This window comes from Pleurodeles waltl, chromosome 6, assembly GCF_031143425.1.
Source record: "Pleurodeles waltl isolate 20211129_DDA chromosome 6, aPleWal1.hap1.20221129, whole genome shotgun sequence".
NCBI lineage: Eukaryota > Metazoa > Chordata > Amphibia > Caudata > Salamandridae > Pleurodeles > Pleurodeles waltl.
The window spans coordinates 17,044,259-17,068,864 of NC_090445.1; the positions used below are offsets into that span (position 1 = coordinate 17,044,259).

Genomic DNA, 24,606 nt, shown 5'->3' on the forward strand with positions numbered 1-24,606 from the left:
TCTTCATTTTTACGTTTTCCCATTTCAAAGTGTCACACTTAAAAAACAGGAGGCCTCTTGCTCCCAGTGGCCAGAAGACACTACGCCATATTTATGACTGAAAAATACAGTATTTTGTTTTTAAATAGGAGAAATTTAAAGTGAAGCAAATGTTCCATAAGATGAGCATTTTTGCGGAACCTTTTGGCATTTTAAATATCTTTTATTAATTTTTTTTTTTTTTAAATGGTTGTATGTGTGTATACATGTAACGGTGCCACATATAGCAAAAGTTATGTCCTGTGCCACAAGTACATAAGAGAAAGGTTCCCAGTCATCCAGACAGATAAATATTCTATTGATACATACAAATGTTCATACAACCCCAAAGGCCACGCTCTCACTGACACACAGGGCAGCCCTGTCATAGTGCCCCTAGTCAAAGTATTTTTTTCAAACCATAGTATCTGGTTCTATAGACATTAGGCTTACAGTCAATGAAGATGTGCGGGGCGTATGGTAACAATGGACGAGATGTTTAGCCTTCAGTAGCTCTGAATCATTTTTACTGATTAAAAGTAGCTCTTGCAACAGGAAAGGTTGGAGATCCCTGTTTTAGTGTAAAGCTCATCGACAGAGGTTGCTGGATTAGTCAATCTGTCGGAGAGCTTGGTTTGGAAGAATGGGAGAGGCCTCCTGAAATCTGCTCTTTCGCCTCAAACACATTTCCTCTCCTCGGCAGGATTCTGATAAGGGACAGCTGCATTAGCTGTCAACAGGTATGACGTGTGACCATCCTTAAGAAACTTGAGAGCCAAGTGCGCTAAATAAATGCTATGACTAAAAATATACAGCAGAGCTTAGAAATAACTTTCTGAACATGTCAGAGATGCTCGTATTATTCTTGCTGCTTCCAATATGCATAATTGATTTTATCATTTTCACGCTGTGTGGTTACTATGTACATTTTAAATACCAGATTAAGACTTTTAAAATAAACTTGTTAAATCCCTGTTGCTCATAGTAGTGTTATTGGTTGTGTTGGTCAAACACAAGCGATTGTTTGGATAACCACTGTGTCCATTAAACGTGAACGGACCGACTAGTGGGTCAGTGACGGGGCTGCGGCCAAAAGGTACTCCTTCCTCAGCGCAGTGCATTCAACCAAGGCCTTGCACTCGTCTGTTAGAAGTCTGGCCCACGCAGACCCCAGAATTCTTATCAAGATGGAATCTTCTCTCTTTGGGAAGAATAATCCGAATATTAAGTATTCTTATGTGGAAGGAAAATGTCTTGATATCAATGGTTTCTAAATCAAATGCTTCTACTTCAAGATTTTTGACTAAGAGATCTTAAAGCTGATGATCCCTCCTTGTCGAGTATCTTTGCGGCATGGTTCCCTTCACCTTTATGATGTTTCTCAACATCATCACAGTATTAGCGAGTGGGCAAGCTGTTGTCGCCCTTCTTCTCATCTCTGATGGGAATGAGCACTAATGGTGGTGTGATCTTTTCCTGTGGGTGTTGTAGGGCTGCTTTCAGCAGAGAGGTCTCCGTCTTGCCTTCCCTAGCATGTTCAGACTCTGAATTTCTGTTTTCGTTAGTTGTATTTGCATTTACTTTCCTCGCGCGCAGGATAACATGCTTTCAGTCCTTCAGACCTCTCCTGAGCATTTGTTGGCAAGATTCACCCTCTCTGAAGTATGTGATAGTAGAAGGCAGACCACATACAGGGCATGGGGTCTTGCTGCCTCCTTTCTCATATTGGAGGGCCACTTTACAAAACCTGAAGAAACTTGAGTAGTCATTAGTCAAAAACAACTGAAAATACAGCTTTTTTAAACACAAAAAGGGTCTTAACAATCCTGCCCGTGATAATGGCGAGATCACTTGTGGTACAATTAGTAAGTAAAAGAGAATTTCTAGCAACAAAATAGCTAAAGGGGACAAAGCATAGTGGTCAGCAATGCTGTACATAGCAGCCTGATAAAGACGACTGAAGCTCCTGAGAGAGGAGGGAATGAGTGGGGATTGGAGCTGCTGCCTGCAGCTGCTGCGTACAGTTGCAGTCAATTTCCTCTTTGATGAAACTCTGCCTATCTGGCTTCATTTCCCTCATAATATTTGCTTTATATCTTTCAATTAAAGACAGTTAACCTATGTCCATTAGATTTACACTATGCCATTTTAAACCTGAACTGGCTATTTATTTAAATAAATGTAAAAACAAATGAAATTCGGTCTCTACAGCCTGCACAGCGGCTTTACTATTAAAAATGTTTTTTTTCAATAAAAGCTATTCCCATGAAGGAGAATTGTACTGTTTCTGGAGCTCCTGCTGGAACCTTCGAGTGGCTTTCAGGTGAACTCTGGACACAGTGAGCCTCTGGTTCAAGCTCAGCACACACTGAGACACGACATGACACCTGCGTAAAAGTGAACCCCAAGAATATATGCATGGCTGCTAATTGCGCCCTCCCAGCTGAGAGGCACAGGCTCTGCTGTCAGGTGACTGTGGACACACTGGGCCTCTGCCTCGGGCTCAGCACACACTGAGACAGGACATGACACCAGTGTAGATGTGAACCCCAAGAATATATGCATGGCTGCTAATCGCGCCCTCCCAGCTGAGAGGCACAGGCTCTGCTGTCAGGTGACTGTGGACACACTGGGTCTCTGCCTCGGGCTCAGCACACACTGAGACACGACATGACACCAGTGGAGAAGTGAACCCCATGAATATATGCATGGCTGCTAATCGCACCCTCCCAGCTGAGAGGCACAGGCTCTGCTGTCAGGTGACTGTGGACGCACTGGGCCTCTGCATCGAGCTCAGCACACACTGAGACAGGACATGACACTTGTGTAGAAGTGAACCCCATGAATATATGCACGGCTGCTAATCGCGCCCTCCCAGCTGAGAGGCACAGGCTCTGCTGTCAGGTGACTGTGGACACACTGGGCCTCTGCCTCGGGCTCAGCACACACTGAGACAGGACATGACACCTGTGTAGATGTGAACCCCAAGAATATATGCATGGCTGCTAATCGCGCCCTCCCAGCTGAGAGGCACAGGCTCTGCTGTCAGGTGACTGTGGACACACTGGGTCTCTGCCTCGGGCTCAGCACACACTGAGACACGACATGACACCAGTGGAGAAGTGAACCCCATGAATATATGCATGGCTGCTAATCGCACCCTCCCAGCTGAGAGGCACAGGCTCTGCTGTCAGGTGACTGTGGACGCACTGGGCCTCTGCATCAGCTCAGCACACACTGAGACAGGACATGACACTTGTGTAGAAGTGAACCCCATGAATATATGCACGGCTGCTAATCGCGCCCTCCCAGCTGAGAGGCACAGGCTCTGCTGTCAGGTGACTGTGGACACACTGGGCCTCTGCCTCGGGCTCAGCACACACTGAGACAGGACATGACACCTGTGTAGATGTGAACCCCAAGAATATATGCATGGCTGCTAATCGCGCCCTCCCAGCTGAGAGGCACAGGCTCTGCTTTCAAGTGACTGCGGACGCACTGGGTCTCTGCATCGGGCTCAGCACACACTGAGACACGACATGACACCAGTGGAGAAGTGAACCCCATGAATATATGCATGGCTGCTAATCGCACCCTCCCAGCTGAGAGGCACAGGCTCTGCTGTCAGGTGACTGTGGACGCACTGGGCCTCTGCATCGAGCTCAGCACACACTGAGACAGGACATGACACTTGTGTAGAAGTGAACCCCATGAATATATGCACGGCTGCTAATCGCGCCTTCCCAGCTGAGAGGCACAGGCTCTGCTGTCAGGTGACTGTGGACACACTGGGCCTCTGCCTCGGGCTCAGCACACACTGAGACAGGACATGACACCTGTGTAGATGTGAACCCCAAGAATATATGCATGGCTGCTAATCGCGCCCTCCCAGCTGAGAGGCACAGGCTCTGCTGTCAGGTGACTGTGGACACACTGGGTCTCTGCATCGGGCTCAGCACACACTGAGACAGGACATGACACCAGTGTAGATGTGAACCCCATGAATATATGCACGGCTGCTAATCGTGCCCTCCCAGCTGAGAGGCACAGGCTCTGCTTTCAAGTGACTGCGGACGCACTGGGTCTCTGCATCGGGCTCAGCACACACTGAGACACGACAGGACACCTGTGTAGATGTGAACCCCAAGAATATATGCATGGCTGCTAATCGCGCCCTCCCTGCTGAGAGGCACGGGCTCTGCTGTCAGGTGACTGTGGACGCACTGGGTCTCTGCATCGGGCTCAGCACACACTGAGACAGGACATGACACCAGTGGAGAAGTGAACCCCATGAATATATGCATGGCTGCTAATCGCGCCCTCCCAGCTGAGAGGCACAGGCTCTGCTGTCAGGTGACTGTGGACGCACTGGGCCTCTGCCTCGAGATCAGCACACACTGAGACACGACATGACACCTGTGGAGAACTGAACCCCATGAATATATGCATGGCTGCTAATCGCACCCTCCCAGCTGAGAGGCACAGGCTCTGCTGTCAGGTGACTGTGGATGCACTGGGCCTCTGCCTCGGGCTCAGCACACACTGAGACACGACATGACACCTGTGTAGAAGTGAACCCCAAGAATATATGCACGGCTGCTAATCGCGCCCTCCCAGCTGAGAGGCACGGGCTCTGCTGTCAGGTGACTGTGGACACACTGGGTCTCTGCATCGAGCTGAGCACACACTGAGACAGGACATGCCACCTGTGTAGAAGTGAACCCCAAGAATATATGCACGGCTGCTAATCGCGCCCTCCCAGCTGAGAGGCACAGGCTCTGCTGTCAGGTGACTGTGGACGCACTGGGCCTCTGCATCGGGCTCAGCACACACTGAGACAGGACATGACACCAGTGTAGAAGTGAACCCCAAGAATATATGCATGGCTGCTAATCGCACCCTCCCAGCTGAGAGGCACGGGCTCTGTTGTCAGGTGACTGTGGACACACTGGGTCTCTGCCTCGGGCTCAGCACACACTGTGACAGGACATGACACCTGTGTAGAAGTGAACCCCATGAATATATGCATGGCTGCTAATCGCACCCTCCCAGCTGAGAGGCACAGGCTCTGCTGTCAGGTGACTGTGGACGCACTGGGCCTCTGCTTCGAGCTCAGCACACACTGAGACACGACATGCCACCTGTGTAGATGTGAACCCCAAGAATATATGCACGGCTGCTAATCGCGCCCTCCCAGCTGAGAGGCCCGGGCTCTGCTGTCAGGTGACTGTGGACGCACTGGGTCTCTGCATCGGGCTCAGCACACACTGAGACAGGACATGACACCAGTGGAGAAGTGAACCCCATGAATATATGCATGGCTGCTAATCGCGCCCTCCCAGCTGAGAGGCACAGGCTCTGCTGTCAGGTGACTGTGGACGCACTGGGCCTCTGCCTCGAGATCAGCACACACTGAGACACGACATGACACCTGTGGAGAACTGAACCCCATGAATATATGCATGGCTGCTAATCGCACCCTCCCAGCTGAGAGGCACAGGCTCTGCTGTCAGGTGACTGTGGATGCACTGGGCCTCTGCCTCGGGCTCAGCACACACTGAGACACGACATGACACCTGTGTAGAAGTGAACCCCAAGAATATATGCACGGCTGCTAATCGCGCCCTCCCAGCTGAGAGGCACGGGCTCTGCTGTCAGGTGACTGTGGACACACTGGGTCTCTGCATCGAGCTGAGCACACACTGAGACAGGACATGCCACCTGTGTAGAAGTGAACCCCAAGAATATATGCACGGCTGCTAATCGCGCCCTCCCAGCTGAGAGGCACAGGCTCTGCTGTCAGGTGACTGTGGACGCACTGGGCCTCTGCATCGGGCTCAGCACACACTGAGACAGGACATGACACCAGTGTAGAAGTGAACCCCAAGAATATATGCATGGCTGCTAATCGCACCCTCCCAGCTGAGAGGCACGGGCTCTGTTGTCAGGTGACTGTGGACACACTGGGTCTCTGCCTCGGGCTCAGCACACACTGTGACAGGACATGACACCTGTGTAGAAGTGAACCCCATGAATATATGCATGGCTGCTAATCGCACCCTCCCAGCTGAGAGGCACAGGCTCTGCTGTCAGGTGACTGTGGACGCACTGGGCCTCTGCTTCGAGCTCAGCACACACTGAGACACGACATGCCACCTGTGTAGATGTGAACCCCAAGAATATATGCACGGCTGCTAATCGCGCCCTCCCAGCTGAGAGGCCCGGGCTCTGCTGTCAGGTGACTGTGGACACACTGGGTCTCTGCATCGAGCTCAGCACACATTGAGACAAGACAGGACACCTGTGTAGAAGTGAACCCCATGAATATATGCACGGCTGCTAATCGCACCCTCCCAGCTGAGAGGCACGGGCTCTGCTGTCAGGTGACTGGACACACTGGGCCTCTGCATCGAGCTGAGCACACACTGAGACAGGAAATGACACCTGTGTAGAAGTGAACCCCAAGAATATATGCACGGCTGCTAATCGCACCCTCCCAGCTGAGAGGCACAGGCTCTGCTGTCAGGTGACTGTGGACGCACTGGGCCTCTGCTTCGAGCTCAGCACACACTGAGACAGGACATGACACCAGTGTAGAAGTGAACCCCAAGAATATATGCACGGCTGCTAATCGCAGCCTCCCAGCTGAGAGGCACAGGCTCTGCTGTCAGGTGACTGTGGACACACTGGGCCTCTGCATCGGGCTCAGCACACACTGAGACAGGACATGACAGCAGTGTAGATGTGAACCCCATGAATATATGCACGGCTGCTAATCGCACCCTCCCAGCTGAGAGGCACAGGCTCTGCTGTCAGGTGACTGGACACACTGGGTCTCTGCATCGGGCTCAGCACACACTGAGACAGGACATGACACCTGTGTAGAAGTGAACCCCATGAATGTATGCATGGCTGCTAATCGCACCCTCCCAGCTGAGTGGCAGAGGCTCTGCTGTCAGGTGACTGTGGACACACTGGGTCTCTGCTTCGAGATCAGCACACACTGAGACAGGACATGCCACCTGTGTAGAAGTGAACCCCCAACTGCTAATCGTGTCCTCCCAGCTGAGAGGCACAGGCTCTGCTTTCAAGTGAGCTGTGGACACAGTGAGCCTCTGCCTCGAGCTCAGCACACACTGAGACAGGACATGACACCTGTGTAGATGTGAACCCCATGAATATATGCACGGCTGCTAATCGCGCCCTCCCAGCTGAGAGGCCCAGGCACTGCTGTCAGGTGACTGTGGACGCACTGAGCCTCTGCATCGGGCTCAGCACACACTGAGACACGACATGACACCTGTGGAGAACTGAACCCCATGAATATATGCATGGCTGCTAATCGTGCCCTCTCGTCTGAGAGGAACGGGCACTGCTTTCAGGTGACTGTGGACACACTGGGTCTCTGCCTCGGCTCAGCACACACTGAGACAGGACATGACACCCGTGTAGAAGTGAACCCCAAGAATATATGCATGGCTGCTAATCGCACCCTCCCAGCTGAGAGGCACGGGCTCTGCTGTCAGGTGACTGTGGACACACTGGGTCTCTGCCTCGGGCTCAGCACACACTGTGACAGGACATGACACCTGTGTAGAAGTGAACCCCATGAATATATGCACGGCTGCTAATCGCGCCCTCCCAGCTGAGAGGCACAGGCACTGCTTTCAGGTGACTGTGGACGCACTGAGCCTCTGCCTCGGGCTCAGCACACACTGAGACAGGACATGACACCTGTGTAGAAGTGAACCCCATGAATATATGCATGGCTGCTAATCGCGCCCTCCCAGCTGAGAGGCACAGGCTCTGCTGTCAGGTGACTGTGGACACACTGGGTCTCTGCCTCGGGCTCAGCACACACTGAGACAGGACATGACACCTGTGTAGAAGTGAACCCCATGAATATATGCATGGCTGCTAATCGCGCCCTCCCAGCTGAGAGGCAGAGGCTCTGCTGTCAGGTGACTGTGGACACACTGGGCCTCTGCCTCGGGCTCAGCACACACTGAGACAGGACATGACACCTGTGTAGATGTGAACCCCATGAATATATGCATGGCTGCTAATCGCGCCCTCCCAGCTGAGAGGCACAGGCTCTGCTGTCAGGTGACTGTGGACGCACTGGGCCTCTGCTTCGAGCTCAGCACACACTGAGACAGGACATGACACCAGTGTAGATGTGAACCCCATGAATATATGCATGGCTGCTAATCGCGCCCTCCCAGGTGAGAGGCACGGGCTCTGCTGTCAGGTGACTGTGGACACACTGGGTCTCTGCCTCGGGCTCAGCACACACTGAGACAGGACATGACACCTGTGTAGAAGTGAACCCCATGAATATATGCACGGCTGCTAATCGCGCCCTCCCAGCTGAGAGGCAGAGGCTCTGCTGTCAGGTGACTGTGGACACACTGGGCCTCTGCCTCGGGCTCAGCACACACTGAGACAGGACATGACACCTGTGTAGATGTGAACCCCATGAATATATGCATGGCTGCTAATCGCGCCCTCCCAGCTGAGAGGCACAGGCTCTGCTGTCAGGTGACTGTGGATGCACTGGGCCTCTGCTTCGAGCTCAGCACACACTGAGACAGGACATGACACCAGTGTAGATGTGAACCCCATGAATATATGCATGGCTGCTAATCGTGCCCTCTCATCTGAGAGGCACAGGCTCTGCTGTCAGGTGACTGTGGACGCACTGGGCCTCTGCCTCGGGCTCAGCACACACTGAGACAGGACATGACACCAGTGTAGAAGTGAACCCCATGAATATATGCATGGCTGCTAATCGCACCCTCCCAGCTGAGAGGCACGGGCACTGCTTTCAGGTGCTCGTGTTACCCTTCAGGGCTTGGGTTACAGAGTGGGTCATCATAGGCTGACAGACACCGGCGAGGGGAAAGCAATCACCTGCGACCTGGAGCACTTATCCTAAATGTTTCAACAGAGAGGGCTCTACCTCAAAAGCGAGAAAGCACGAAGCATGGGGAGGCAGCGAATCTGATGGGGAAAAGCACGAGAGAGTTTGTAACCAGAGAGAGAGAAACATGGAGCATAGAAAGGCAGGGATTTTAGCTGGGGGTGGGAGAAGCTCAAGAGAGCTTCCAACGAAAGGAAGCCAGAACCAGGGTGAATGAGAGGGGAAGAAGCACATGAACGCAACAGCTGGCAAACACATCCACTCTCATGGAGTGCTTAAAAAGAATACAATTAGTTCCCAAAACTAAATAGTGGAAGGATAGAAGCCAGTCGAGCAGAGAGATGAAGAGGCTGTGCCCCAGGGTAGGAAACAAACACAAGATGGGCAAGCTGGGTCAAGGAAACTCATTGAATAAGAAGCAAGCAAATGAGTGCAATAAAGCCAGCCAAAGTTAAAGAACGGGTGGGCTGTGGCACACACAGGTCTGCTAGGCTCGCCCTAAGGAGGAGGCATTCAGGGCTCTGGGTTCACTTATGGATGCAACAGAAGAGACAGAGTTAAAACTGTATATTTATATATGTGGAGAGGAGATGCCTGGACCCACCTTATTCATAAGAACTGGAACTGGAGATAGAAAAACATGCGCTCCAGACATGGCAGGAAGCATGTGAAATGTTTGCCATTATTACTGCTCCAACGCCTCGTGTTAATCGCCTTGGCACGCACCCGGTGCCATGGGGTCTGCCTCAGCACCCCCCTCCTGAGCGGAGAGGAGGTGGACACCCTGAAACACAGTCAAAGGAGGAAGTTTATGGCCCTTTCATCCCCATCACAGCAGCTTGTGATGCATTATTAATGCTCAAACTTCTCTATGTTTGGAAAGAGCCTTGAGGGACCACAGGCCCGCACTATCCACCTGCTGCCTCAGACCTCAGGAGGGCAGGTCCTTGCAGCAGCGCCCGGAGTGCTGGTTACCTGCCACCGAGCGAAAGGGGGCTCCTTGGCCCTGAATGCACAGGGGCTCCCTGGCACTCAGTAAACAAGGGTTCCTTGAAACTAAGCGAAGGAGGCTCCCTGGTTTGGGTGAAAGAATGCTCTCTGTCACTGAATGAATGGGGTCTCCCTGGCACAAAGTGAAGGGCACCCTCTGGTTCTGAGTGAAATAAATCCCTCTGGATCCCAGAAGTACAAAGCTCCCTGGTTCTGAGTGAAAGAAATCTCACTGGCACTGGCTACAAAAGATCTCCCTGCCCCGGAGTGAAAGAATGCTCTCTATCACTGAATAAACAGGGTCTCCCTGGCACGAAGTAAAGGGGACCCTCTGAGTTTGAGTGAAAGAAATCTCTCTGGAACCCAGAAGTACAAAGCTCCCTGGCTCAGAGTGAAAGAAATCTCACTGGCACTGGCTACAAAAGATCTCCCTGCCCCGGAGTGAAAGAAAGCTCCCTATCATTGAATGAACAGGGTCTCCCTGGCACGAAGTGAAGGTGACTTCCTGGTACTGAGTGAAATAAATTTTCTTGGCACTGAATAAAAAAGATCTCCCTGGCCCTGAGTGAAAGAAGGCCCCCAGTCACTGAATGAACGCAGTGAAGGGACTCTCTGGTACTGAGTGAAAGAAATCTCTCTGAAACGCAGAACAACAAAGATCCCTGGTTCTCAGTGAAAGAAATCTCACTAGCACTAAATGAATGGGACTCCCTGCTGCTGAGTGAAAGGAATCTCTCAGGAAGCTAGTAAAACAAAATCTCCCTGGCACTGAGTGAAAGAATGCCCCTATCTGTGAATGAATGGGGTCTCCTTGGCACAAAGTAAAAGGGATTTCCTTGTACCAAAGTGAAATAAAGTTCCCTGAGTAAAACAAGACTCCCTAGCACCGAGTGAAGAAAGGCTCCTTGTCACTAAGTAAAACAAGGCTCCATGGCAGTGAATAAAATGACGCTTCCTGGCACAGAATGAATGGGGTCTGCATGGCACTGAGTAAACCAAGGTTCTGGGGCACCGAATTTAAAGAGGACTCTCTGGTACTGACTGAATGGGGGATCTGAGGCTCCAAGTTTAAAGAGAGCTCCCTAGCACTGAGTCAATGGGGGCTCCAAGGCGCTAAGTTGGGTTCCCTGGCACTGGGTGAATGGGGCTCATAGGCACTATGTGTAAGGAGGGCTTCCTGGCACAGAATGAATGGGGGCTCCGAGGCACTACGTTTAAAGAGGGCTCCCTGGCACTGAGTGAATGGGGGCTCCGAGGCACTACGTTTAAAGAGGGCTCCCTGGCACTGAGTGAATGGGGGCTCTGAGGCACTAAGTTTAAAGAGGGCTCCCTGGCACTGAGTGAATGGGGGCTCCGAGGCACTACGTTTAAAGAGGGCTCCCTGGCACTGAGTGAATGGGGGCTCTGAGGCACTAAGTTTAAAGAGGGCTCCCTGGCACTGAGTGAATGGGGGCTCCGAGGCACTAAGTTTAAAGAGGGCTCCCTGGCACTGAGTGAATGGGAGCTCTGAGGCACTACGTTTAAAGAGGGCTCCCTGGCACTGAGTGAATGGGGGCTCCGAGACACTAAGGGCCTAATTCACAAAGGTAAACTTAGACTTTTGGTCTAGGTTTAGACCAGAAGTCTAAGTTTATGACTTTTTAGTATTCACAAAGTTAAGTTACAAGTAGTATCTTTACGTCCGCACTTGGGGTAAAATCTCCGCACTGGGTGCAGAGATTCCACTCCCGGTGCAGAGATTCCATCCGGGACATAAAGATACAGCTCGTAACTTACCTTTCTGAACACCGAAAAGTCCAAAATGTAGACTTTTGGTCTAAACTTAGACCAAATGTCTAAGTTTACCTTTGTGAACAGGGCCCCAGTTTTAAATTGGGTTCCCTGGCACTGAGTGAATGGGGGTTTGGAGGCCTTAAGTTGAGAGGCCCGGCACTGAGTGAACGGGCTCCGAGGCACTACGCTTAAGAAGGGCTTCCTGCAACCGAGTGAATGGGGACTCGGAGGCACTATGTTTAAGGAGGGCTTCCTGGCACAGAGTGAATGGGGGCTCTGAGGTACTAAGTTTAAAGAGAGTTCCCCGGTACCGAGTGAATGGGGGTTCTGAGGCACTAAGTTTAAGAAGGACTCCCTGGCACTGAGTGAAAATGGGCTCTGAGGCGCTAAGTTTGGTCTAAGAGGTGTTAGACCTGAAAGCTGTTGGAGTTGTTTGCCCTGTCTTTTTGCTTCTGTCCTCCTGTTTTTGATCCTGAGCTGAAGTTCATTTTTGGTTGCTTTAGGACTCTGGGCACTCTACCACTGCTGAACAGTGCTAAAGTGGAAGTGCTATCTGTCTAAATTGTATTGGTGATTGGTATATCCATGATTGCCATATCTGATTTACTATTAAGTCCCTAGTATAGTGCCCCATGTGTGCCCAGGGCCTGTGAATCAAATGCTGCTAGTAGGCCTGCAGCACTGATTGTGCAACCCACATGAGTAGCTGTAAACATGTCTCAGACCTGCCACTGCAGTGTCTCTGTGAGCAGTTTTTAAACTGCCATGTCGACCCAGCAGGTGTCCCTCTTGCCAGGCCCAAACATTCCCTTTTATTATCTAAGTCACCCTAAGGTAGGCATAAGGCATCCCCCAGGGCAGGGTGCAGTGTATTTAAAAGGTAGGACATGTAGTGGTGTGTTTTACATGTCCTGATAGTGGAATTCTGCTAAATTCGGTTTTCACTATTGCAAGGCCTATCTCTCCCATAGGGTAACATTAGGATTGTCTTGAAATATATTTTAAGTGTAATTTCCCATTGAGAGCAGATAGAGATGTGGAGATTAGGGTGTCTGAACTCACTATTTTAAAAATACTGCTTTTGGTGAAGTTGTTTTTTGAATTGTAGGTTTGAAATGCCACTTTTAGAAAGGGAGTCTTTCAATCTGTGTTTTATGACAGCGCTGACTCGGGGTCCGACAGTAGCGGCTTCCTTAATAAGTGAGTTTATTGACCAATGTAATATTGGCAAGGTCGTGTGGTTTACTCTCAACACTGAGTCCTGATGATGGTCTCATGGACTGGCTGGCCAATCTGAGACCGAAACCTCAGCAATTCCTCATTTAATTTTACAGATGGCACCTTTGGGCTGATGTATCCTGATATATTTTTTTAAGACACTTCCTTTTATGCTGGAACTGATAATTTTACTGTGCTATCGGTTAAGAGGAGGTTTTGTTTCTTGATGATCCTTTTATTTATATAAAAGCAACCATGTTCATATTGATCATTATAAAGAGGGCAACAGTGTTGACTATTTAAGATGTATTTAAAGTTCTGACTTTATTGATTTGATGCAAAATACTGATGTTCATAAACAAATACGCTGCCTGCTGTGTTTTGTTCATTTTGTAATGCATTTGATGATATGCTGGTTAGATTGAGTCATTCATGTATTAAGTAATATATGAAATAATTCCTCCAGAACACTGTATTCTTTGCATTTACCTACCTAGATTATTGTGTTGCCCTGTTCTATTAGAAAATAACTTTTAGAAAGCATTTTCTTGCTTATCCACTCTGTACCTCTGCCTGGCTGTGGAATACACGTCTGGGTCAGGATGACAGTTGGGCAGTTTGTGAATTCACTCTAGACAGTCACACAAAGGGAGCTGAGGTGTGCCCTGCATTTCCTGATGGGTCTCCTTGGGGTAGAGTGGGGAGCTGACACTTGCACCTGAATAGGGCTGTACCTGTCCTCACACAAAGCAGTCTCCAACCCTCTGGAGTGTGTCTGGGGCCAGGCAGGAAAGACAGGGTCTTATGCACTACAAAAAATTATCTTTGAAGTTTGCCAACTTCAAAGGCAGAAATGGGTTTAAGTACTTGACCTCTGACACCTCAGAATGAGAACACTTCTGGACTGAGGACATTCTGTCAGGAGGAAGAGCTGGATGCAGTAGGACGGACTGCCACTTCGCCAGTTGTGCTGGTCTTGTACTTGCTGTTTCTGTCCTGGGAGTGAAAGGACTGGACTTTCTACATCTTGCTTTCCAAGGTTCCCAAAGGGCTTTGACTGAGCTTGCCTCCTTGTTAAGAAGTCTCAGGGACATCAAAGACTTCACCTGCCAGCGCCTGGGCTCTCTTGCTGAGAGTCCTTACTAGCGCAGCTGCCTGCACGACTGACCTGCAAAAGAGGCCTGACGCAGCACCTCTGAAGTCCCACCACACCCCGAGGCACTTAAGTCTGTGATACCCGACTACGCCGCAGCACCTGTGGCCCAGTGGTGTGATCATGACACCGCAAAGTTGACGCCTTCCATCTTGACCTGCTGGATTCATCGACCTCGCCTTGTTGTAGGGGACCAAACTCTCGCCGCCGGCACCCCATCACCTCCCCTGCCTAGCAGTAAGGAACCAACTCCTCACCACTCCTGCCTAGCAGTAAGGAAGTGACACTTCACCTCCCCGGTACCCGTAAGGAACCAACGCTGCACCGGCTCCAGCGAAGCCTCACCTCTCCGACTCTGTGCAACATCTTTGTTTCCTCATTGTTTTCCAAGGTACCGTACTACCCTGGGTCTGTGCGACTTCATGGCCGGCCCGCACTCCCTCGTGAGTGGCCCCGGACTACTTGTGCATGTTGGATATTTGTCGTTTTGGTCTTGTTTTACTCAGATAAATATGGTGATGGTGGTGGTGGCGGTGGTCATTGCTCTGTGGCTCCCTTACTCTATCTAGAGTGAGGGTCCCTACTTAGACAGGGCACAAACCACTGTAACTAAAGACCCCATTTCTAACGAGAGGGTTTCTTGGTACTGCCTGAATCAGGGGTCTGAGACACCAAGTTTAAGGAGGGTTGCCTGGCACTGAGTGAATAGAGGCTCCAGGGCACTAAGTTTAGAGAGGGCGTCTGACAGTAAATGAATGATGCAAAGAGGCACTAAGGTTAAGGAGGGCTCCCTGGCACTGAGACAATAGGGGCTCCAAGACACTAAGTTTAAAGGGGCTTCCTGGTGCTGAGTGAAAGTAGGCTTCCTGCACAGAGTTTAAAGGGACTCCCTGGCACTGCAGTGGATGTAGGCTTCTTGCACAGAATTTATAGGGGCTCCCTGGCACTGAGTGAAAGTAGGCTTTCTGCACAGAGTTAAAAGGGGCTCCTTGACACTGCGATGAAACTAGGCTTCTTGCACAGAGTTTGAAGGAGCTCCATAACACTGATGGAAAGTAGGGTTCTCACACAGAGTTTAAAGGGACTCCCTGTCACTGCAGTGGAAGTGGATTCTTGCACAGAATTTATAGGGGCTCCCTGTCTCTACAGTGGAAGTAGGCTTCTCGCACAGAGTTTAAAGGGACTCCCTGGCACTGCAGTGAAAGTAGGCTTCCCCCACAGAGTTTAAAGGGACTCCCTGTCACTGCAGAGGAAGTAGGCTTCTCGCACAGAATTTATGGGGGCTCCCTGGCACTGAGTGAAAGTAGGCGTCCTGCACAGAGTGTACAGGGGCTCCCTGGCACAGAGGTGAAAGTAGGCATCCTGCACAGAGTTTACAGGGGCTCCCTGGCACGGAGATGAAAGTAGGTGTCCTGCACAGAGCGTACAGGGGCTCCCTGGCACAGAGGTGAAAGTAGGAGTCCTGCACAGAGTGTACAGGGGCTCCCTGGCACAGAGGTGAAAGTAGGCATCCTGCACAGAGTTTACAGGGGCTCCCTGGCACGGAGATGAAAGTAGGCATCCTGCACAGAGTGTAGAGGGGCTCCCTGGCATGGAGGTGAAAGTAGGAGTCCTGCACAGAGTATAGAGGGGCTCCCTGGCACTGCGTGAAAGTAGGCGTCCTGCACAGAGTGTACAGGGGCTCCCTGGCACTGAGTGAAAGTAGGCATTCTGGCACTAAGTGAAAGTAGGCGTCCTGCACAGAGCGTACAGGGGCTCCCAGGCACTGCGTGAAAGTAGGCGTCCTGCACAGAGTGTACAGGGGCTTCCTGGCACGGAGGTGAAAGTAGGCGTCCTGCACAGAGCGTACAGGGGTTCCCTGGCACGGAGGTGAAAGTATGCGTCCTGCACAGAGCGTACAGGGGCTCCCTGGCACGGAGTGAAAGTAGGCGTCCTGGCACTAAGTGAAAGTAGGCGACCTGCACAGAGCGTACAGGGGCTCCCTGGCACGGAGGTGAATGTAGGCATCCTGCACAGAGTGTACAGGGGCTCCCTGGCACGGAGGTGAAAGTAGGCATCCTGCACAGAGCGTACAGGGGCTCCCAGGCACGGAGTTAAAGTAGGCCTCCTGCACAGAGCGTACAGGGGCTCCCAGGCACTAAGTGAAAGTAGGCGTCCTGCACAGAGCGAACAGGGGCTCCCTGGCACGGAGTGAAAGTAGGCGTCCTGCACAGAACATACAGGGGCTCCCTGGCACTGAGTGAAAGTAGGCGTCCTGCACAGAGCGTGCAGGGGCTCCCTGGCACTGAGTGAAAGTAGGCGTCCTGCACAGAGCGTACAGGGGCTACCTGGCACTGAGTGGAAGTAGGCATCCTGCACAGAGCTTATAGGGGCTCCCTGGCACTGAGTGAAAGTATGCATCCTGCACAGAGCGTATAGGGGCTCCCTGGCACTGAGTGAAAGTAGGTGTCCTGCACAGAGCGTACAGGGGCTCCCTGGCACCGAGTGAAAGTAGGCGTCCTGCACAGAGCGTACAGGGGCTACCTGGCACTGAGTGAATGTAGAAGGTTTTCTTTATTGAGCTTAAAAGGCTCCCTGGCACTGACGTACAAGGGGCCCCCTCATACTTAGTAGAAGTTGGCTTCCTGGCACAATACAGATGCTAAAAAGAAAGATGCTGACACAAGGGAGGATGGCAGAGTGAAATGACTGCAAGAATAAATAATGTCAATGGAAGAAAGGACAATATAAGGCTAAAGGAGGATTGAAGGTATGGTGCAGTCTGAGAACATGGGCTAGCTCTTGGACTACGCAGCTGGTTCCTGAATGTGCTCAGGACACCGACGAATGGGGTAGAAAGTGTGATGTGTACCCTCAGCTGGCTCCCATGACCCTACATAATCCATCACATGCACTTCTCACACAGACCAGGGTCTGTAATCCCTGGGAGCATATCTAACAAGGCTCCAGACAGTTCAAAAGGCATCATCGAATATAAGAGAATCTAGAGTGACACCAACTCACCGACTTCCTCTCTTGCTTGACCTCTTGCACGTATCGCGACAGCTCCGCCGTGATCTGCAAGGACATGTTCTCAGAGATAACCTCATGCTGTCCCGCGTAGTCATTCATCTCATGCAGCGTGCTCTGGAAGGCCTTACAGGAGGAGTACCTGGAGAGGAAGCAGACAAAGTGTTATTCCATGCCCCTACCTAACCAAGAACACTACACCCTAGGAGGACCCTGCACAGGATAACGACTAGAAAGGCCGTACAGGAGGAGGATCTGGAGAGGACGCAGACAAGGTGTCATTCCATGACCCTACCTAACAAAGAGCGCTCCACCCCAGGATGGCCCTGCATGGGACAGCGACTAGGAAGGCTTTATGGGAGGAGTATCTGGAGAGGGCGCAGACAAGGTATAATTCCATGACCCTACAAATGATTTAGAAGGCATACGCATTACACCTTGACCAAAACTGACCAAACTAACAGCACTAAATCTAAGTGTGGGACCCTCATATCACCTCCCATCTGCAGCTTCATCATTGCCATCAAAAGCCAGGACCTGTCTTGAGGACCCAAGATGGTCATGATTGTTTTAGCTTTGTTTTGTAGTTCATATTTTATTCATTTTAGTAAGACAGCTTTTAGCCATGATTTTTACATATTTTTATCAACTTGCTTTTATTCTAGGAAAGCGAGAAACAAGCTGTGTGTTTAGTTAGCCTTTGCACAATATGTAATCAATACCTTCTGTCTAAGGATAAAGAACACTGTACATGTTATGCTAGTTTATGCTGCCTGTCAGGAGACAGGTTCTAACACCTAGACACTGCATTGCATTGGAACTGTACTTCCAATACACTAGGGTTTATATATATATATATATATATATATATATATATATATATATATATATATATGTGCACTGACCCAGAGGGGGCAGAGGGCATTCCGGCCATAAATATCCCTGGGACGCACGCTGTGCGACATGACGCTTGGCTGGCGCTGATCTACCAGCCTATGAGAGGATTGCCATCTACACCACAGGCTGACTCATGACACTATCTCCAGGTATGGGGCTGGGACTAATCCCTCAAGTTGGGCCAGACAGAAGGATACAACTGCTTAGCTCTCACGGTGGACTAGGGTTAGGCAGGAACCTCTAGAACATCTAGAAGCACATGCATGAGGGTTGGGCTGTTTAACTTCTTTGCCATGTTTGTAATTCTGATTATCGCAGCTCATTCTTTACATGCCAGATTGCGACTGTTTTAATAAAAGTAATGAAAACTTATCTTGCATCTTTTGTGTCATGCCTTGGCATGCATGAGTAACCATACGAAAGGGGTAAGATCTGTTCCGACTACTTCCCTAGGGAGTCAGTGTGTCATGTTCAGATTGCCATAATCACCTTTTACCCTGTGGGTTTGGGGGTTCGGGTGGAGCACTGAGCTAGCCAGGAGTTAGGCTTACAGTCACTCACAGTGTGGACAGACTTGGTCTCCAACGCTCTGCTGTTCTGCCGTCCTAAACACATAGGGCCTGATTACGATCTTGGTGGATGGGGTACTCAGTCACAAACATGATGGATATCCGCCTGACAATTTACAAGTTCCATAGGATATAATGGAACTTGTAATACGGCGGATAGGTCATCCGTCACATTTGTAACGGAGTATCCCATCCGCCAAGTAGTAATCAGGCCCATAGTCCTATTATCTGCACAGGAACCGCAGAACAGACCTGAAGACGTTTCACATTAAAGGCTCAATTCTTTGCTTTTCAGCCTTTTTTCCAGAGCCCGTAGGGAGAAGCAAGGTTTCAACTACTAGTCTGGAATTTTGAAAGCAAAGTATTCAATGTAATCCATGGCCTCTGACTCTCGAGTGGTAGCAGTGCTCAGGTAGTCAAGCTTACTTAGCTAATATGTACGAACTGTGTAGAGCTGCGGATTTGGGAAATGTATAGAACCATATGGAATTAAGGAACAATAACCGGGCCCATGCAACAAGGTTGCAGCGGCCAAAATCTACTAAGATTATTTAATTTATATTAAGTGGATTATTGCCTCTGAAACCTGCTTGGGCCCAGTTATTCTTTCTTAATTTAGTAGGTTTCTGAAAGTAAAAAAAAAAACTCAAAATCCACAAATTTAGATCCCTACACCTTCCATTTACCGATGAACTGACCTATCCTAAAAGCAGCTCAGTCAAGATGCACACTGGGAAGAGCACTGGGCACTTGCATTGTGAGTCTTTGTAGAGTAGCCGTCCAGCCTGAGTCATCTGAGAACAAAAGTAGATTCTCTCTCCTAACTGCACTGAATGAATGTCATAAAAACAAGTGTGTGCACCCTAAAGGGGGCTGGGGCAACCTATTTGAGGTAGCAGAGAGTCTAGCATCATGATACACGGAAGGTGACAAGAGGTGTGTGGGGATATAACATACATCAACACCAGAATACACAAAGAGGAGAGAAGGAGAGATGTGCAAATAGTACAGATTCCATACATATGTCAATTAGAATGTTAACTTTCAAAATATTCAAGAATGCTGAAAATAAATGCAGTGTAAAAACTGGACTGTTGGGTGAAATGAGATGCCAGTCTTGGCATGAACTTTGACTGAGCTCACACAAAGCTTAGGTTTTCTGGCTTCTTTTAGGTAATCTAGGTGAGGAACATGGAGGTCATCCTTGATAGTTGGCTCAAGCAGCAAACTTGCCAGAGAGAACTGTGCGTAGTTCACATGAGATAATTATTCAAAACAGCAACACAGTTAAGAAAATCAAGAATGCACAGTCAGGTTAGTTAAAAATGTGATGTTTTTAGCAGGTCCCTAAGCGGTGTTAGTACCCAAAGGGTGTTTTTTTCAGTTCATGTCACACTTTTAAAAGGAGACTGCTTAGCCAGCTGCAGGATACATACACTTGAAAACATATTTTTTAGATGTAAGTGTGATGCAAATCACTCTTGCAGACATTTGATCAGGAATACAAAATTTTCGCACAATTACCGCAGATTTCACATACTGCCAAATATTGAAATTTACAAGTCAATAGTGTTTCCATTGATAAAGCAGAGCACGTGTAGGTGTAGTCTAATCAGGTGCTCTACACCTACAACGATCAACAGGTGGAGTGCCCACATGTAGGATGACTTCTTCAGAGCCTTCTTCCGGGACCTCTATTAACAATTAATTAATGTATTTGTCCTGCCCACATTGCCTCACAGTAGGCCATGCAGATCTTTCATGAGCATTGAACAGCACAGATGTAAAAAATAAAAGGAATGATTCCAGGTGATCGCTGCAGAATGGGCATGCTGAGGAACTGGCTGGACTCATTGTGGTTAAGTGTGTGTCCAGGGGAGAGGTGCACCTGTGAGCAGAAGCTCCTTCTTTGTGATAAGGATATGTCCTTTGTTAGATAGCTGACGTTCAGGGTGGCAGAGAGAGTTGCTGGCCTAGGAGAGTTTTTCTGTTACTCAACTTCAGAAAGATGTTTTTGGCTTTTCCTTTTGTGTTTCATTTTGTGTTCGAATTCGTGCTTGGTTGTGCATCTAACAGGTCCTGCAAGCTCACGTCAGCTGCTCTTTCTTCAAGGGAGACACTATCAGGTTTTTTATTTTGTATTACATCCCCTCCTTCAAGCTATGTGCATTAGGTGGTTATTGGTGCTGAATTTCCTTTTAATGTCATAAAAGAGAAGTGTGAACCCCTCCATCCCCCAAATGTGCTAGAACCACATCACACTGTAAGTGAAGTGCACTCCGTGAAAAGGTGTTACTGGTGGTTACTCGGGCAATGCACCGTGTTGGTGCAATGCTTTACGCGAGAGACATCTGCACACTTCTACAGCACCACTTGTGGCTTTTGTAAATATGCAACAGGTAATGTTGTAAAAACAATTGGAATGCATACGTGAAAGCACCAGAGTGTTTTACATTTCGCAAAAGAATAATGCGAAAATTCAATAAAACTATATATATATTTTTCTTATTTTTTTTTAAAGAGTGCTGCACGTGCAGCTTTATCGTAAAAGGATATGCACCCTGGGTTCTTTCAAGAAGGGCAGTGACTGCCGATTGATGGAGGCTCTCCTCCAAGCATCTGGTGACTGGTAGGTTGTTTAATGCACTTCAAGTCTCTGTGCCACAGCGTAAAATGTAGGAGAGCTCTACTGTGGCACTCTGACGGAAAATCACATGACATATCAGCTATAGAAGTAACACTTATTGCAGGAGAGCTCTACTGTGGCACACTGACGGAATATCACATGACATATCAGCTATACAGGTAACACTTAATGTAGGAGAGCTCTACTGTGGCACACTGACGGAATATCACATGACATATCAGCTATACAGGTAACACTTATTGTAGGAGAGCTCTACTGTGGCCCACTGACTGAATATCACATGACATATGAGCTATACAAGTAGCAGATAATGTAGGAGAGCTCTACTGTGGCACACTGACGGATTATCACATGACATATGAGTTATACAGGTAACAGTTAATGTAGGAGAGCTCTACTGTGGCCCACTGACTGAATATCACATGACATATGAGCTATACAAGTAGCAGATAATGTAGGAGAGCTCTACTGTGGCACACTGACTGAATATCACATGACATATGAGCTATACAAGTAGCAGATAATGTAGGCGAGCTCTACTGTGGCACACTGACAGAATATCACATGGCATATGAGCTATACAAGTAGCAGATAATGTAGGAGAGCTCTACTGTGGCACACTGACTGAATATCACATGACATATGAGCTATACAAGTAGCAGATAATGTAGGAGAGCTCTACTGTGGCACACTGATGGAATATCACATGGCATTTGAGTTATACAAGTAGCAGATAATGTAGGAGAGCTCTACTGTGGCACACTGACGGAATATCACATGACATAGCAGATATAGAAGTAACACTTATTGTAGGAGAGCTCTACTGTGGCACACTGACGGAATATCACATGACATATCAGCTATACAGGTAACACTTATTGTAGGAGAGCTCTACTGTGGCACACTGACAGAATATCACATGACATATCAGCTATAGAAGTAACACTTATTGTAGGAGAGCTCTACTGTGGCACACTGACGGAATATCACATGACATATCAGATATACAAGTAGCAGATAATCTAGACGAGCCCTCTGTGGCACACTGACTGAATATCACAAGGGATATGAGCTATACAAGTAGCAGATAATCTAGACGAGCCCTCTGTGGCACACTGACTGACTATCACATGGCATATGAGCTATACAAGTAGCAGATAATGTAGACGAGCCCTCTGTGGCACACTGACTGAATATCACATGGTATAGGAGCTATACAAGTAACAGATAATGTAGGCGAGCTCTACTGTGGCACACTGACGGAATATCACATGACATAGCAGATATAGAAGTAACACTTATTGTAGGAGAGCTCTACTGTGGCACACTGACGGAATATCACATGACATATCAGCTATACAGGTAACACTTATTGGAGGAGAGCTCTACTGTGGCACACTGACAGAATATCACATGACATATCAGCTATAGAAGTAACACTTATTGTAGGAGAGCTCTACTGTGGCACACTGACGGAATATCACATGACATATCAGCTATACAGGTAACACTTAATGTAGGAGAGCTCTACTGTGGCACACTGACGGATTATCACATGACATATGAGTTATACAGGTAACAGTTAATGTAGGAGAGCTCTACTGTGGCACACTGACGGAATATCACATGACATAGCAGATATAGAAGTAACACTTATTGTAGGAGAGCTCTACTGTGGCACACTGACGGAATATCACATATCAGCTATACAAGTAACACTTATTGTAGGAGCGCTCTACTGTGGCACACTGAAGGAATATCACATGGCATATGAGCTATACAAGTAGCAGATAATGTAGGATAGCTCTACTGTGGCACACTGACTATTACATCGCATATGAGCCATGCAAGTAACAGTTAATGTAGGAGAGATCTACTGTGGCACACTGACAGAATATCACATGGCATAGGAGCTATACAAGTAACAGATAATGTAGGCGAGCTCTACTGTGGCCCACTGACGGAATATCACATGGCATGAGCTGTACAAGTAACAGATAATGTAGGCAAGCTCTACTGTGGCACACTGACTGAATATCACATGGCATAGGAGCTATACAAGTAACAGATAATGTAGGCGAGCTCTACTGTGGCACACTGACTGAATATCACATGGCATAGGAGCTATACAAGTAACAGATAATGTAGGCGAGCTCTACTGTGACACACTGGCAGAATATCACATGGCATAGGAGCTATACAAGTAACAGATAATGTAGGCTAGCTCTACTGTGGCACACTGACTGAATATCACATGGCATAGGAGCTATACAAGTAACAGATAATGTAGGCGAGCCCTCTGTGGCATACTGACTGAATATCACATGGCATAGGAGCTATACAAGTAACAGATAATGTAGGCGAGCTCTACTGTGGCACACTGACTGAATATCACATGGCATAGGAGCTATACAAGTAACAGATAATGTAGGCGAGCTCTACTGTGGCACACTGACTGAATATCACATGGCATAGGAGCTATACAAGTAACAGATAATGTAGCCGAGCTCTACTGTGGGACATTGACTGAATATCACATGGCATAGGAGCTATACAAGTAACAGATAATGTAGGCGAGCTCAACTGTGACACACTGGCAGAATATCACATGGCATAGGAGCTATCCAAGTAACAGTTGACGTAGGAGAGCTCTACTGTGACACACTGACTGAATATCACATGGCATAGGAGCTATACAAGTAACAGATAATGTAGGCAAGCTCTACTGTGACATACTGGCAGAATATCACATGGCATAGGAGCTATACAAGTAACAGATAATGTAGGCGAGCCCTCTGTGGCATACTGACTGAATATCACATGGCATAGGAGCTATACAAGTAACAGATAATGTAGGCGAGCTCTACTGTGGCACACTGACTGAATATCACATGGCATAGGAGCTATACAAGTAACAGATAATGTAGGCGAGCTCTACTGTGGCACACTGACTGAATATCACATGGCATAGGAGCTATACAAGTAACAGATAATGTAGGCGAGCTCTACTGTGGCACACTGACTGAATATCACATGGCATAGGAGCTATACAAGTAACAGATAATGTAGGCGAGCTCAACTGTGACACACTGGCAGAATATCACATGGCATAGGAGCTATCCAAGTAACAGTTGACGTAGGAGAGCTCTACTGTGACACACTGACTGAATATCACATGGCATAGGAGCTATACAAGTAACAGATAATGTAGGCAAGCTCTACTGTGACATACTGGCAGAATATCACATGGCATAGGAGCTATACAAGTAACAGATAATGTAGGCGAGCTCTACTGTGACACACTGACTGAATATCACATGGCATATGAGCTATACAAGTAGCAGATAATCTAGACGAGCCCTCTGTGGCACACTGACTGAATATCACAAGGGATATGAGCTATACAAGT

General features: G+C 48.6%; 1 protein-coding gene across 1 annotated transcript in view; it reads right to left on the bottom strand.

The window, feature by feature from the left end:
* FNBP1 (formin binding protein 1) overlaps positions 1 to 24,606 on the bottom strand; it is a 331,426-nt gene that overhangs the window by 54,097 nt on the left and 252,723 nt on the right. The window contains exon 4 of the mRNA XM_069241973.1: positions 17,079 to 17,226. Coding sequence (XP_069098074.1) covers positions 17,079 to 17,226 — 148 coding nt within the window. The remainder of the gene's footprint in view (positions 1 to 17,078; positions 17,227 to 24,606) is intronic.